Source organism: Lynx canadensis, chromosome B1, assembly GCF_007474595.2.
Source record: "Lynx canadensis isolate LIC74 chromosome B1, mLynCan4.pri.v2, whole genome shotgun sequence".
NCBI classification, from domain to species: Eukaryota; Metazoa; Chordata; class Mammalia; order Carnivora; family Felidae; genus Lynx; species Lynx canadensis.
The window spans coordinates 38,607,683-38,625,458 of NC_044306.2; the positions used below are offsets into that span (position 1 = coordinate 38,607,683).

The 17,776-nt window shown below is 35.1% G+C and overlaps 1 protein-coding gene across 1 annotated transcript in view; it reads right to left on the reverse strand.

Annotated features, from left to right (window-relative positions):
- Positions 1–17,776, reverse strand: part of PSD3 (pleckstrin and Sec7 domain containing 3) — a 582,944-nt gene that overhangs the window by 212,172 nt on the left and 352,996 nt on the right. The window contains exon 10 of the mRNA XM_032592851.1: positions 12,423–12,466. Within this exon, the coding sequence (XP_032448742.1) occupies positions 12,423–12,466 (44 nt within the window). The remainder of the gene's footprint in view (positions 1–12,422; positions 12,467–17,776) is intronic.

The window sequence follows — 17,776 nt, forward strand, 5'->3', positions numbered from 1 at the left end:
TTAATATTCTTATTGTATTCTGTTCTATTATTTCAATGAGGCACAATACATATCTAGAAAATGTTTAATAGTATAAATACCCAAAATAGAGAATTGAGTTTTAATCTCTCCTTATAGTGCAAGGTCTTGCGCAAATAGTTTTATTAATTTTTCCATGATTATTTCTTTCTCTACCAATAACTCCTAATGCCAACCTCCCCAACTCTTTTCTGATACAATTTTTTAACATATTAAATATATTTTCAGTATCTACAAATACTGCCCAACCTATAGCAACTTCTCTGCCTTAGTTTTCTCATTAGTAATTATTATAAACCTACAGGTGGCTATTTGGAAGTTTAAAAAGAGAATTACTAGATTGAGGCTGGAAAGATGGCAGAGTAGAAGGTCCCTAAGCTCACCTCATCCCATGGATAGGACTAGATAATAGTCACATTCAGTATAAATAACCCAGAAAACAACCCAAAGACTGACAGAACAAAATCCACAACTAAATGTACAGAACAGGCCACATCGAAGAAGGTTGGAGAAGCAGAGATGTGGTAGAGGGCTAAGCAGACTCCAGCCTCCAAGGTGGGGAAAAAGACACGGAGCAGAAAATGGGGAGGAATAGACTATCACACCAGGGAGCTCACATAGGGAAAATGAATCACCATAACATTTGGCTTTGAAAGGAGACGGGCCAACTTTTGTGAGTTCTCACAACCAGCTGTACTTAAAACCTACAATTTTAAAAATCAGTGGGCTTGACTCTGGGAGAGCCCTGAGGGTGAGAAGAAGTTGAGCCCCCCAAAAGAGATGGTACAAAGAACATCCCATGGAGATACACCTAAAACTACCAGTTTGAAAAACATCTGGGGCGCATATGTGAGGAAGAGTTATTTACTAATCTCAGAGGATGTCCAAGAGGGATAGAGATCTTGAAGAGACTACTCCAGAAACAAAGGAGTTGTCAGGTGCCATCTCCTTCCCTTGCCCCTCAGCAGAAACACACAGCCCCCTGTGGGAATCAACACCATGCCTGCATTCACTACTTAACTTGCTTACACCAAACACCACTGCTTACACTTCTAAAAATCCACCCCTTCCAGTCACATTTGCCTAAGTCTTAGAGCTGTGAGTCAACTTGCTCAGAAGACTGGCACTAACCTTGCCAATACTGTATCTCCCAACCCAACCACTTTGTGGGGCCTTGGTCCTGGCAGTGTCAGAGGTGGCCCAATGGAAGACCAGTGTACATCTTGTTAAAATTGTGTGTCCACCCAAGGTGCTGTGCAGATTTGTCCAGGCTACCCAGTTCCCACAGCCATGGTGACAGATCTCATTTTGAAAGCAGACCAGTGCACACTATGCTAAAGCTGCATGCCACCTATCAGCCACTCTCAGCAGCAGCATCATGTCCTCTTCCAATATACCCTTGGCCATAACCCATCCAAAGCTACTGGCAATATGCAGGCAGCTCTGACAGAGGCCAGTGCCACTCCAAAGTGACTCCTTCCTTGGGGTGAGGGGAAGATCAGTCAGACAGCAGCCCTGGCAGTGGGTTGCAAATAGATAGGTGGTCTGGTTTCAGGCCCCACCTACTAATGAAACCTTCTCATTAGACAACACAAGGAAAGTGCACTGCAGTTTGGTGCTACTGCATCTCTGAGAAATGCTTGGTCTGACTCAACTCAAGGCTAAGGCAGCCAGAGAGGGATCAAACACTTTCCACAACAGTCAAAGATAGCCATTGCAGATGACTGGACTGAAGGACAAAGCAGGCAAGACATAAGAGCATTATGCACAAAACACATAGGAGACATTTCTGAAGTGTCAGGTTCTGTTGAACAGTGTTGCTGCATATCAGGGCATACAGGCCTTCTTCTTCACAAGGCCATTACCTCTAAGAGCAGGAGATGTAGCTGACTTTCCTAACACACAGAAACAAACACAGATTTGGGCAAAATGAGGAGACAGAGGCATATGTCCCAAATGAAAGAAGAAGACAAAACTACAGCAAGAGACCTAAGCAAAATGGATTTAAGTAATATGCTGAATAGAGAATTTAATGATCATAAACTCATTGGGCTTGAAAAGAGTGGAGGACATCAGTGAGACCCTTATAAAAGAGATGGAAAAAAAGAAAACATTAGAGATGAACACAGCAAATGGAATTAAAAAAAAAACATTAGATGGAATAAAAAGGCTAGACAAATCAGAGGAATGAATTAGCAACTTGGAGAACAGAGTAATGGAAAGTTATCAGCTGAACAAATGAGAGAAAAAAACTATGCAAAATGAGAAGAGATTTAGGGAACTCTGACTTCATCAGGTGTAATAACATTCTCATTATATGGATCCCAGAAGAAGAAGAGATAGATAAGGGGGCAGAAAATTTATTTCATGGAATAATAGCTGGAAACTTCCTTAATCTAGGGAAGGAAACATATCAAAATCCAGGAGGAACAGAGATCCCTCAACAAAATCAACCCAAGGAGGTCCACTCCAAGACACATAGTAATAAAAGGGCAAAAAGTAGCAATAAAGAGAGAATTTTAAAAGTAACAAGATAAAAGAAAACAGTTACAGAAAAGGGAAACCCCATAAGGCTATGAGCAGGTTTTTCAGCAAAAATTTGGCAGAGCAGAAGGGAGTGGCATGATATAGTCAAAGGGTAAATCTGTAGCCAGGAATACTCTTTCCAGCTAGGCTGTCATTCAGAATAGAGGGAGAAACAAAAAGTTTCCCAGACAAACAAAAGGTGAAAGAGTTCATGACCACTAAACCAGTCCTACAGGAAATGGTAAAGAGGACTCTGTGATTGGAAAGGAAAGATCATAAGTAAGAGAAAAGTAGAGAGCGCAAAAGCAGTAAAAATGAGGATATCTGTAAAAGTCAGTCAAGGAACTCAAAAGGATGTAGAGTATGACACTATATATGTAAAACATGGTGGAGGGAGTAAAGAATGGATTCAAACTTAAGTGATCATCAGCTTAATATAGACTGCTATATGCAGATATTGTATACAAACCTCATGTTAACCACAAATCAAAAACCATTAAGAGATACGCAAAAAATAAAAATAAAGAAATCCAAGTACATCACATTAAAGCCAGAAAATCATAAAAGAGAGCCAGAGAAGAAAGGTCAGAGAAGTAGAAGACAACCATAAATCAAGTAACAAAATGGCAATAAATACATATCAAGAATTACTCTGAATGTAAATGGACTAACCACTCCAATCAAAAGATAAAGGGTGGTGGAATGGATAAAAATACCTGACCCATTTATATGCTGCCTACAAGAGACTCATTTCAGACCTAAAGACACCTGCAGATTGAAAGTGAAGGGATGGAGAAACATTTACCATGCAAATGGGTGTCAAAAGAAAGGTGGTGTAGCAATACTTATATAGGACAAAACAGACTTTAAAACAAAAACTGTAACAAGAGATGAGGAAAGATACTACATAACTATAAGGGGAACAATCCAACAAGAAGATATAACAATTGTAAACATTTATGCACCCATCATGAAAGCACCTATAAACATAAGATAGTGAATAACAAACAAAAAGGAAAAAATCAAAATTGATATAATATTAGGGGAGTTTAGGACCCCACTTACATCAATGGACAGATCATAGAAACAGAAAATCAATAAAGCAACAGTGGCTTTGAATGACACACTGGACCAGATGAATTTAACAGATATATTCAGAACATTCCATTCTGTACACATTCTTTTCAAGGATTCATGGAACATTCTTGAGATGGACCACATATTAAGCCAGAAAACAACACAACACATTTCAAGAAATTAAAAAAAATCGAAGTCATACGAATCATCTTTTATGATCACAATGCTATGACACTAGAAATCAGCCACAAGAAAAAAATCTGGAAAGCACAGATACATGGAGATTAAATAACATGCTATTAAACAATGAATGGATCAACCAAGAAATCAAAGAAGAAATAAAAATTATACGGAGAAAAATGAAAATACAAAACATAATGGTACAAAATCTTTGGGATGCAGCAAAAGCAGTCCTAAGAGGGAAGTTCATAAGAATACAGTCCTGTATCAAAAAGCAAGAAAAATCTCAAATACGCAACCTAACCTTACACCTAAAGGAGCCAGAAAAAGAACAAGCTAAACCCCAAAGAAGCAGAAGGAAGGAAATAATAAATATTGGAGGATAAATAAATGATACAGAAACTAAACAAAACAAAACAAAACAAAACAAAAAAAAAAACCAATAGAACAGATCACTGAAACCATGAGCTGATTCTTTGGAAAGATCAAAGAATTGATAAAAATCTATCCAAAGTCATACAAAAAAGAGAGAGAAAAAGAGTGAGGACTCAAATAAATAAGAAAGGAAAGAGGAGAAATAACAACCAAAACCAAAGAAATACAAACAATTGTAAGAGAGTATTATGAAAAACTATATGTCAACACATTGGACAAACTAGAAGAAATGGATACATTCCTAGAAACATACTACCTACCAGAACTAAAGCAGGAATACATAGAAAATTTTAACAGATCTATTACCAGCAATGTAATTAAAACCAGTAATCAAAAAACTCCCAATAAATAAAAGTCCAGGATCAGATGGCTTCACTGGTGAATTCTACCAAACATGAAAGGAGGAAAACTCCCATATTCATTCTATGAGGGTAGCATTTAGTAACTAATACCAAAACCAGATAAAAACACAACAAAAAAAGTGAACTACAGGCCAATATCCCTGAAGAACATACATGAAAAAGTCCTCAACAAATACTGGCAAACTGCATCCAATGACAATACATAAAAAAAATATCATTTACCATTGTAATGGTATTTAATCCTGGTATGAAAGGTGGCTAAATATTGGCAAATGAATGTAACATATCACATCATAAGAAAAAGAATAAGAACCTTTCAACATCTACAGATAAAGCATTTGGCAAAGTATATCAATTCGTGATAAAAACCCTAAACAAATTAGGGTTAGAGGCAACATAACACAACATCATTAAGGCATTATATGAAAAACCTACAGCCAACATCATCCTCAGTGGGGAAAAACTGACAGCATTTCTCCTAAGGTCAGGAACAAGACAAGGGTGTACACTCTCACTGTTTTTATTTAACTTACTGAAAAGTCCTAACCACAGCAATCAGGCAACAAAAAGAAGTAAAAAGCATCAAAATTGGTAAGAAAGAAGTCAAACTTTTGCTATCTGTAGATAACATCATACCCAGATAGAAAACCCCAAAGACTACACCAAAAATTTACAGAATTTATATTCTAATTCAATAAATTTGCAGGATACACAATGTACAGAAGCCTGTTGCATTTCTGTGCACCAAAAATGAAGTAGAAGAAAGAGAAATTAATGAATCAATCCCATTTACAATTGAGCCAAAAATAGTAAGATACCTAGGAATAACCCTAACCAAAGAGGAGAAAGACCTGTACTCTAAAAACTATAAAACACTGATAAAAGAAATTGAAGAGGATACAAAGAAATGAAAAGACATTCCATGCTCACAGATTGAAAGAACAAATAAGGTTAAAATATCTATACTACCCAAAGCAATCTACACATTAAAGCAATCCCTATCAAAATACCACCAGCAATTTTCACAGAACTAGAACAATTCCTAAAATCTGTATGGAACTACAAAAGACTCTAGAGAGCAAAAGCAACCTTGAAAAACAAAAACAAAACTGGAGGCATCACAATCTCTGACTTCACGTTATGTTACAAAATTGTAGTAATCAAAATAGTATGGTACTGACACCAAAATCAAAACACAGATCAATATAACAGACTAAACAGCCAAGAAATAAACCCAAATTATATGATCAATTAATCTTTGACAAAACAGGAAAGAATGCGTGATGGGAAAGACAGGCTCTTCAACAAATGATGTTGGGAACACTGGACAGCAACATGTAAAAGAATGAAAGTGGACCACTTTCTTACACCATATAGAAAAATAAACTCAAAATAGATTAAGAACCTAATATGAGATGTGACTCCATAACAAATCCTAGAAGAGAGCACAGGCAGTAATTTCTCTGACATTGGCTGTAGTAACATCTGTCTAGATATGTCTCCTGAGGCAAGAGAAACAAAAGCAAAAATAAACCATTGGGACTACATCAAAATAAAAATCTTCTGCATAGCAAAAGAAACAACCAAGAAAACTAAGTGACAACCTACTGAATGGGCAAGATATTTGCAAATGACCTTTCCAATAAAGGGTTAGAATCCAAAATATACAAAGAATTTATAAAACTCAACACCCCAAAAATCCAATAATCTAATTAAAAAATGCACAGAAAGGTGAATAGACATTTATCCAAACAAGACATTCAGAGGGCCCACAGACACATGAAAAGATGCTCAATATCACTCATCATCAGGGAGATGCAAATCAAAACCACAATATCACCTCATACTTGTCAGATGGCTAAAATCAAAAACACAAGAAACAAATGATGAGGATACAGAGAAAAAGAACCCTCATGCACTGTTGGTGGGAATGCAGACCAGTATAGCTATTGTGGAAAACAGTACTGAGGTTCCTCAAAAAATTAAAAATAGAACTACCCTATAATCCGATAATTGCACTACTGGGTATTTACCCCTAAAATACAAAAACACCAATTCAAAGAAATATGTGTATCCCTATGTTTATTGGAGCATTATTTACAATAGACAAATTATGGAAGCAGCCCAAGTATCCACCGAAAGATGAATGGATAAAGACGTGGCATGTATACAAAATAGAATATTATTCAGCCATAAAAAAGAAAGAAATTTTGCTATTTGAAACAAGATGTATCTAGAGAGTATAATGCTAAGTGAAATAAGTCAGAGAAACACAAATCCTATGATCTCACTCATATGTAGAACATAAGAAATGAAACAAATAAACCAAGGAAAAAAAAAAGAGAGACAAACCAACAGACACTTAACTATAGAGAACAAACAAATGTTTACCAGAGGGAATGTAGCTAAGGGGATGGGTGAAATAAATGAAGGGGATTAAGAGTACACTTATCTTGATGAGCACTGAGTAAGATATAGAACTGTTGAATCACTGTATCACACACCTGAAACTAATATAACACTACATGTCAACTATACTGGAATTAAAATTTAAAAAATGATTTTTAGATTACTCAAAAATAATTTTAAAAAATTAAAAGGGAATTACTTTTGAACTTCTTAGATCAAAGTATGATATAAATGTCTTGATCCAAAATAATGTAAGTATGAAAGTTTTCCCTTGTCTACATTACTATTAGGACACACCATCCTGATTAACACCTTCATTTGTATAAAATCACTAGGGCTTCCAGATACTAAAGTTATTTAACAGAATAACTCATTGTAAAATGAATTACTGTGATTTATCTTTTCTTTTAATGGAAATAAAATAATTTTACCTCAAGGTAAAAAGTATTTAAAAATAAGACAAAGAAGCACTCTTTTCTTTAGAATACAAGGTAAATTTAAAAAGTAAGTAATGTAAGGGAATTATAATTTTTCTTCCTGGAGGACTCTAATGTTAGCAAATAAAAAATCAGGGAGAATGATAACAAAAGAGAAAATGATAAAGAAAACTTAAATGCAGAGCCATAAATTACATTCATAAGCTAAAGGTGGCTCATTTAAATCAGTCTATGTTAAAAGAAAAACACTCTGGAGTCACAATAAAACTACCCTTTTGAGATAGCCATTTCCTACACAGCAACATATGAAACATTTTAACAAATCCTGGCTTTGTCACTACAGTGTGTAACTTTGGATCCCTTAGTGAATGCTTCTTGACTTTATTTTCCTCATGTACAAAATGAGAATGTTGGACTGGAGTGGTACTTAAAATTTTAAGTACAGATACATTTAAATAATATTAACCAGGATTTCAAATATATATTAATAAAAAATACAGGTGGGGCTGCTTTGGTCATTTAAAATAGGCATGACGCTTCTGGAAACTAGAAGTGGGTTCCTGTTATCATCCCTCTTTCCCCTTACATCTCCTAGGGAGGCTCCTAACGCTAGGGCTCCATGAAATCCAGTTAGAAAGCCAAAGGTCTAAAACCTCTTTAGGTCTCTCCAGTTATAGCATTCCATGATGGTATAATTTGATTTCTTCTAAGCCTCTAAAATCAACATTAAGATGCCTCCCATGTAAGTAAACACTGTCCTATAAATTTTGTAGCGGCATCATCTTTCTTATTAACCACTGTCTAAACTACACAATTGTAGGCTGATCTTTTAGGAAATGCAGTTCCTTGCACTGTTTTTATTGCTGTTTCTATATAGCCTTTTATGTGAACTTCATTACCTACAAGCAGTATGTTCAACAAAGGAGGATATAAATGGACAAATCCAGACATGTATCATTTCCTTAAAGAGGTTACATTCTAATGGAACATTCCTACAAATAACTACAATGGGTAGTAGAAACTGATAATATCATCAGATAAAGTAAAATGGATGTTTAAGGGCTGAGATTATTTCTGGTTATGAGCTGAGCTATAAAGAATGTCAGGCTTTGTACATAAAAGATTGGTACAGATGTAGATTCTAAGCAGAGGTTACTTCATGAACATCAGCAAAAAGGCAGAGAGCCATGGGACAAGTACAAGGATCTGTACATGGTGGTAACAGTTGAAATGTAGGCTGTATAAAGACAAATACTGGAGAGAAAAAAGATTACTGGCAGAATGTGAAGAGGCTAAATGAAGTTTTAGAGCACAGGAGTGCTTCAGTAAAGTAAAAGGAGCAAAAAAGAGGCTTGTGATGGATGTACATAGGATGAAAAAGTATGAATGCTTGATTCAGACTGCAGCAGCAGGAATGGAGAAGAAAGGTGCTGTATGGAACCATTTCCACAGTAGCGAAAGAGGTAGCATGGAAAGAGTCAAAGCTAATGTAGAGGCCAAAACCTAGGCAAGTAAGGAAATACTGGTGTTGTTAATAGAAATGGAGAATATATGACAAAGTTCAGAGACAGATGAAAAGGGTTAAGTAGAATGGAAATGTCCTGCAGGAAAGTGAAAATGTTGAATTGAAACTTGGGAAAGGGGTCAGATCTGTATAAATACTTGGAAAAAATTTTTACAGACATGGAAGGTGAAGTTTTAAAAATGAACATAAGATTGCTGAAAAAAGGACTTAGTGAAAGAAGACAATTCTAAGTGCTGATCCATGTAAGGTACCAACATTAATAGATAATAGGAAAAAAAATGAGAGAAAGTGTGATTGGAGAGATACCAGGAGAACTGGGTGAGCACAGTGGTTCTATATAATTATATACATGCACATACTTATGTGTATACTTTAGTTCTTGATCTGAAGAATCACATAAATTGATATACAGCAGGGTTTTCTAAAGTGTGTTCTAAAAAAACATTAGTTTTAGTAGCTGTTAAAAGGTACTTCATGATCAAAACAGGACTCAATTATTCAGAAGATGGGGATAAGATGGTTCTTTATCTCCTGTAGAATTCAAAGAGTACATCACACTGACCCATAAACCCTTTTTGTTTTTTTATCTTCTAGATACAGCAGTATCTAGCAGTAACAGGAAGTCACCTTGAGAAACAAGGATAAATAGTAAAATTTGAAGATTCACATAATATTAAAACTGGAAAGGAAAGCTCTGATCATTTCATCCAATCTTTTCACTTTATAGGTGAAGAACATTAATTATATGATATACTACTGTGGGTGGTAAAGAATACATGTGGATATGAAAGCATATGAACAAGAGAGAGACAAAAAGGTAAGTGAAAAATAGAAATTACAGCTTTAAAAGATACAATATTAGTTACCATTTGAGGGATAATTTGCTTTATGTTTAGTGTTTTAGAACATTTCACAGTGTCATCCTAAGGGTTATATAAAGTTCAATAATCACTCATCAGACAAAAGAAGAAACTGAGGCCTAAGGTTAATATGACTAGTGACCCAGCTAGTACATGGAAGAGCTGGAATTCAAACCCAAATCTCTCTACTTCTGGAACCTGGGCTCCAGAACACAATGCTCTTTTGACAAGGGGGCCAAGAAGAGTCCAGGTCTTAGGTTCATTCCCATGCCTGCCCATGGATAGGGTCTGAGATAAGATTCTTTCTTATCATCAGGGAAATGCAAATCAAAATCACAATAAGATATCACCTCACACCTGTCAGAATGGCTAAAATGAAATACTCAAGTTTGATAAAAAAAATAAAAAACAAGTTTTGAGGAGGCTGTGGAGAAAAAAGAAACCACATGCATTGTTGGAGAAATGTAAACTGGTACAGCCACTGTGGAAAACAGTATGGAGGTTCCACTACTGGCTATTTACCCAAAGAATACAAAAACACTAAATCAAAAAGATATATGTGGCCCTTTATTTATTGCAGCATTATTTACAATAGTCAAATTATGGACGCAGCCCAAGTGTCCACTGATAGATGAATAAAGAAGATGTGGTATATATATTATTCAGCCATAAAAATGAATGAAGCCTTCCACTTGCAATGACATGAATGGATCTAGAGGGTATAATGCTGAGTGAAATAAGCTGGATCAGAGAAAGTTAAATACCATATGCTTTAGCCATATGTGGAATTTAGAAATAAAACAAATGAACAAAGAATGAAGAGATAAACCAAAAAACAGACTCTGAACTATACAGAACAAACTGATGGTTACCAGAGGGGAGGTAGGTGGGGAGGTGGGTGAAACAGGTGATGTGGATTAAGGAGTACACTTATCATGATAAGCACTGAGTGATGTACAGAATTGTTGAATCGCTATATTGTACACCTGAAACTAACACAATACTACATGTTAACTGTAGTATCTTCTGGATGCAACAGTATACTTTCCACAGGAAGTCACCTTGAGAAACAAAGTTAAGTACAATGGAATTAAAAAAATTTTTTTTCTTGCACCAAATTGTCACTATACATAAATATAAATAAAAACATACTATAACAATTTCCATATATAAAAAATTTAGATTTACAAAACAGATCCTCAGGACTACATTTATTTGTTTTTTAAAATAACTTATAAAAGAATCTTCAAATATCTCTCCCCTGTATGAACATACTTACATTTCATTTTTATTAATTTTCTGTAGAGGAGATATTCTGCATCGGTTCAGATACGCCTTTAATATTTCAGCAAGATACTAAGCATATAATTTATGAAATTTTTCTAGGAAACCCACTTTCATTCATGAGAGATATATCCAAAAATGATCACTTTGGAACACAGGCCATGAATTCTTATTATCTTAATGAATTTTCCTTGAAATGACACAATGTCTTTGAGTCTCATGACATATATAAATAGAGAAACATATGCCATCACATATACTTGCAAATATTAGTCTCAAATCAAACTTTGAATCCCTAATTTCAAATAGTACCATATAACCTTACAATTAGTGCAAACAGTTTAAGTAGCACTTTTTCATTCATTCTAGCTTATTATATGTGAGACATATGTAATCAATTGCTAAACTACTTTTATCCAGTGTACAGATGAAAGAATAAGATTTATCCCTAAGTTACGATTCTATAAACCTAAGGTCATTGCAGATTGCTATGCTAGGCCACATGGTAGAAAAATAGGTATGAATACTTAATATTGGTAAAATAAAAAATAAACTTCATATGTAGTTCTAATTAAAAAACATATTTTGACCTAATTTCTGGACAACAATTAAAAATTTAGTAGAAAAGTTTTTTAAGTTAAATTCCTAACTGTTGCATTGATGAGTGAAAAGTCAGAAGAGTTATGGTATTACTGATCTACCAATATTGATCTACACCTAAATTAGGTGCAATTTATCTATAATTTTATTTCCCAAAGTATGTATCTTGAAACACTACATTATACTGTCAAAAAGGTTCAGAAAACATTGCAAATTTCATTCCTCTTGGAGACTTGCATTGTATAAACTCTTGGAAATTCTGCAGTTACAAAAATAATGTAGATTTATTTAATCCATCATTTCTCAAGTTTATCAATATCTTGGTATTATTAGTGTGATTGGAAATGGGATTGATGATAGGAATGAAGGGATTAAAACAAACAGACTGTACCAAAATCATTTGTATTGTATTGTGGAATATATGTGATTTTATCAGATTTTCTTTCTTAGAAGGATATATTAAGAAGATAACTGTCTCTAGGCATAGCAACTAGACTAAATGCAAAATAGGCGCATGCTGGGTACCAAGAAAAAGACATGGGATACTCAGAGTTTACTCAGGTTTTATACAAAGTACGTTAGACACTGGTGTAAAATGAAAACTGGACATGCATATTTTATCCTCTAGGATCACATCTAAAGTGTAAGGAAAGACAGTAAAAAGAATAAGCAGTTCATTTATTAAAATGCTGACATCCAGCATACTTACACTGCCCATTCAAGCTTCTCATTCTTAATTGAGTTGTACAGAGCCTGTAAAGAGAGAAAATAAGACGGAATTATTCTTTTCGTACTGTTCCATATTTTTAATCCAGCAAATGACCAAAGCCATAAGGCTTGACTGAGCAGCAAGCAACTCCCAAGCCCTTTGTTGGCCACCCTGCTGGCTCTACAAAGATGAGGAATACACAAGGTGAGGCAAACGAGCATAGGGTAAGCAGTATTTTGTGAAACAGATTTTTCACAAAGTAAAAAATGGCTTTTATAAATAAGACACACAACACTGTATGGCATTTTAGTAAATATTAGGATATAATTAAAGTTAGACCATGTACTCTATTCTTCTTATTCAAAATATGGTCTTGTAGTTTCACTAGTTTAGATACTAAAGTGTGCATACCTTTTTCATTGATGTAATAAGTAAAACTGTTTTCATAAAAATTTAACGAGCAAGATACATTTGAGGAGGACTAAAGCCAGATTATGGAAAACCATCTTAGAATAATTTCAGAGTTTTTATACCAATGACTTAAGCAGTTTTTAGCAGTCTAACTTCATAATTGTGCTTTACAGTTAGTATTACATTGGTGAGAGGTGGTGGAGAGGAGAGACAGAAAACTTCCTTAGAGCCTGGGTAATAATAATGACATTTGGCCTGATCACCTCTGATTCTCCAAGCTCTGGCATTATGTATAAGGTCCTTGTAATCAAGTTGTTCCACCATGATAACTACCCAAGAAAATGCTACTCCACATCTCTATTTCCTTAATTTTGAGTAAGATGTTGTAAAGAAAACACAAATAGATATCTAAGCCACCACAACAAATTATACTGAAGAAAAGGATATGTGCAGGATAACATTAGAATGATGTCAGAACATTTTTCTTCAAAGAAGGACTTGAACCTATTCAATTCAGCAGATTCAGTACAAATATATTTAGGTTACAGGTTTTATACTACTTAAGATTTAACACACGTACCCTTAGCCAGTATTCACAGACTCTGTGGGAGTTCTGCCTAGTAGCTACAACAGTCAGTTTAATTAACTACTGGATAATTATGAAGCTAATAAAAACTAGGAGACATTTCATCATTATCAGGATGTGGTAAAATGTGTCCTCAAATACAAAAACTCATAGAACATCAAATTAAAATAAGGGGTAAACTGAGGTACAAAGACCATGCTGTAAATTGGATATTCTTTTTGAAGAACTCAAATTTACTGAAGAACTACAACAATCTATTTTTTAGCAAAATGTCTCATGAGGTTGCACTTATTTAGAAGTGCAGAGAGAGTAGATGTCTAACTCAAGCCTCAGGAGACTCTTGATAGATAGATGTCCTTTAAATGGATTCCACTACTCGCATTAGCCATTTTGAACCCACAAGTAACGGTGAGTTGAGAAACTTCAACTGAAAAGAGATCATTAAAGGTTCTTTATATACTATCACACTCAATACTACCTAGAGTAATTTAACAATGCAGTAAAGATAAAAAAAAACTATTCATAAAGGTAGATAGCTTAAAATGATATCCAAGCATCTAAAACTTTTCTAATACATTTAATTCTGTCCTAGAACAAGTTTTTCTTTCAAATTTTTTTCCCATGAGAATATTTTGCTTAATGAGATACCGAGTTCTTAAATAGAAAATTCTTGTTCAGCTGTATATCATGCAACAAAAATCTATCATAAAGTATCTTGAAAAATTCAACAAACTTACCAAAGTGTGGACTTCTCCCAGTGTATATATTATCTAGAAAATATTATATAGCATATAATATATGCTATATAATGCTAATAACATATATATTATATAGACAAATCTAAAAGGTAGATGCTATCCTTATCCTTTCCAACTGCAAAATTACAAAGGGATTTTCTTGAATCTTTCTGGTGCTTTATAATGGCACACTATTTTACCAAAAAAAGGAAATTATGCTTTGCAAATGTATCAAACACTTCTATATCCTTCATCACAACTTCCTATCCTTTTATTTACTTAGCTTAGTTAAGAACTGAATTCCTTTGGGGCACATAGGTGGCTCAGTCAGTTGAGGTCCAATCCTTGATTTTGGTTCATGTCAGGATCCCAGGGTCCTGCAATAGAGCCCCTTGTCAGGCTCTGTGCTGACAGCATGGAGCTTGCTTGGTATTCTTTCTCTTACTCTCTCTGCCCCTTTGCTGCTTGCTCTCTCTCTCTCTCTCTCTCTCAAAATAAATAAATAAACATTCTAAAAATAAATAAAACTTAAGAAAAAAAAGAATTCAATTCCCTTGATTCCTCCTTATCTTTAGCTCCACAGTCATCCCTTTCGTTCCTGTGTATCCTATACCCCACACTCTATCACATCAACAAATCTTGTTTTTATTAATTACCTTCAAGTTCTTTGTCCCACTGCCTCTCTGTTGTACCTAAAGAGAAAGATTGAAACTCTTGGACCAATCCTACTCTGACTTCTCCACATTTATATCCCCTGTATTAGTTAAGGTTTCTTTAGTTTAAAATACACATACCAAAACTCTAACTACCTTAAGCATGAGGAGGACCATAGAAAGACATGGATGGAGCTGGCCTCAGGGACAAAGGTATTTAACTCTCAAGTATTTTCCTCATTCCACCTCAAACATCTCCACTCCTTGTTTCTTTACTACACAAAAACTATGTCTACAACAAGCAACACTCATGTGTATCTTTCATGACTGTCAACAAGAGATAACAGTTCTTTCTCCTAACTTCAGTTTGAAAAGATTGTAATTGGTGTGGTTTAGATCACCTGTCCTCCCCTAATTCATGTGGCGAGATGAGGTATAATGATTGGGACTATCCCTGGAGTCAGTGAGGCTGGGGTATGTATTAAAGAGGGGGTAGTATAGACGTAGCCACTAGTGTGTAATCCTCCTGAGCTTTAAAGCCTCCCCTATTTGTATATAACTAATTCAGCAATAATAGAGAAAATTAAACAACAGCACAAATTAATGCCATGAATATTCATCATCTCAAACTTTAGAAGAGACTTCATTCAATAGCCTCCTGACTTTTGCTATCTTCCTTAAATGTATCTGCACTGGCATCTATCCTTTTTTGCCTTTCTGATGGTAATTAAAGGGATATCCTGTCCCTACAAGGCTAGGCATCTATCACTGGTCCTGACAGTTCCCTTTCTGCAGTAACATCTCCTCCTTTATTAGCTCCTTTCTATCAGCTTTGAAACATGTGCAAGTCTCTCCAAACCCACTTCCGTAATTTAGTTACCACCCTTTGTTCCTCAGCCCCTTTTTTAGCCAAATTTCTGAGAGAAGTTTCCACAATTCATATAACCAACTCAGGCAATCTAGCTTTCATCCTGTTCTTCCACTGAAAGTGAATTACAATAAATGCACCAACTTCCTTCACATTAAACTCAAGGCCACTTTTTAGTGGTCCTGAATCACTTTGCTTGTTAGCAGCACTGAATACTCTCAAATGTTTTCTTCCTTATTTTGTGATACAATACAGTCTCTTGAATTTTCTCCTCTTTGGATAATCCCTATTACTCATATCTTCCTCATCTTACTCCTTAAATGTGGGTGAGCCTAAGGGTTTATCTGAAGCCAATGTAAACTCTTGTGAACATTAGATCCATATGTCAGATGCACTTGGATGTTTCCAAAGCACTACAAACTCAGTAAAAATGAACTAGAGAATGAAGACCTAACAGTGAAATGTACTCTCCATCTTAGTAAACTGTGTCAGTAGAAAATATTTAATTTTTTGAGTGTGAAAACACTACACTATATATAGTCCAAGGAGAGGTAGCTTACAGTAATATAAAATATATCTAAGTCCAAATCTAGGACTGCCAGAATTTTTCTATCAACTGTTTCATCTAAAAATACTATTATATTCCTATCATACAAGCAAGAAAGCTCCAGGTTTAAATCATATTTACTGCCAATCTTATATCAGCCTGCTAATGGCATAGGAAAAAGCCTTTTAGTAATAATATTTTCAGGAATAATCGTTAAAACTCTCTAATTTCCACTCAAACAACAGAATGGAATTTCACAGCTGACAGGGGCCTTAGAGATCATAAACAAATTTTTCCTTTATCGATTAAAAAAAATGAAGTCCAATGTTAATTTCTCTCAAGGTCCTTTAGCTGTTTTTTCACAAACTCTGACTCAGAAATCACATTTCTCTCAGAAATCAATTGACTATATTCAGCCAGCTACATTCTCTCTTATTAACTAACTAAAACTAACTACATTCTACCAAAGTTTACAACATTGTAAATAACTGGCTATCAGGCCCATGTGAAAAGGTTAATAAGGCTGTGGCTCTCTTACAATACATTCAATAATGGTGGTCACTGTAATATTCTATTCTTAAGGATGAACTTAAAGGACACATTCTGAAATGCCTTTGCTGGTGAGATGATGGGTTGCCACATTCATTCTATAGTCCTCAGTCCACTCATGACTAAAGGTATCTGCCATATAAATGGCTGAAACTGGAGATGTAGTCTACAGCTCAGGAAAATAATTTTATCCCTAGTTATGGGAAGGGTTATTTGACTAGCTCCAAGACAGCAAAGCTTGTGGGCAAACTTTCACTGTCATGAAAGGCTATTATATCCCTGTGGACATGAATTGATAGTTAGGGATAAATCAACCTTAATGGGTTAAAGCAGCCCATATAAATTATATGCTTGAGGTGATAACCAGTTGTGGTGGACTAAATATCGTACCCCCAAATGATGTTCAGGTGCTAATCCCTGGAACCTGTAAATATTTCTGTATATGGCAAAAAGATTCAAATGTGGTTAACTTTATAAACATTTCTGCATATAGCAAAAAGATAGATGGGGAGGGTATCTGGGCTAGGTGGTGTCTATAGAAGAAGATGGCAGAGGAAGATTTAAGGAATATAGAAGAAGAGAAGGCAATGTGAAGATGGACACAGAAATTGGGAGTGATATAGACACAAGTGAAGGAGTGCCAGCAACCATCATAAGCTGGAAGAAGCTGGAAGAGAGTCTCCTAGACTCTCCTGAGGGAGTGCATCCATGTTGACACCTTGAGACTTCTGGACTCCAAAATTATAAAAAGATAAATTTCTATTGTTTTAAGACACCAAAGTTTGTGGTAATTTGTTACAGCAGCCCTAGGAAAACTAATACCAAAGGTATAAATGGAAGACAGATATCTGAACAAAGAATGATCGTACACACAAGATGGGTTTTCAGGAACATTTTCAGGGTCAATCCCTAGGTGAAACATATTCTTTTACCATAGCGGTCTCAACTGAGTGTAAGGGTGCACACCAGAGTAAGTCCAGAATTTTTTAAAATATTGATTAAT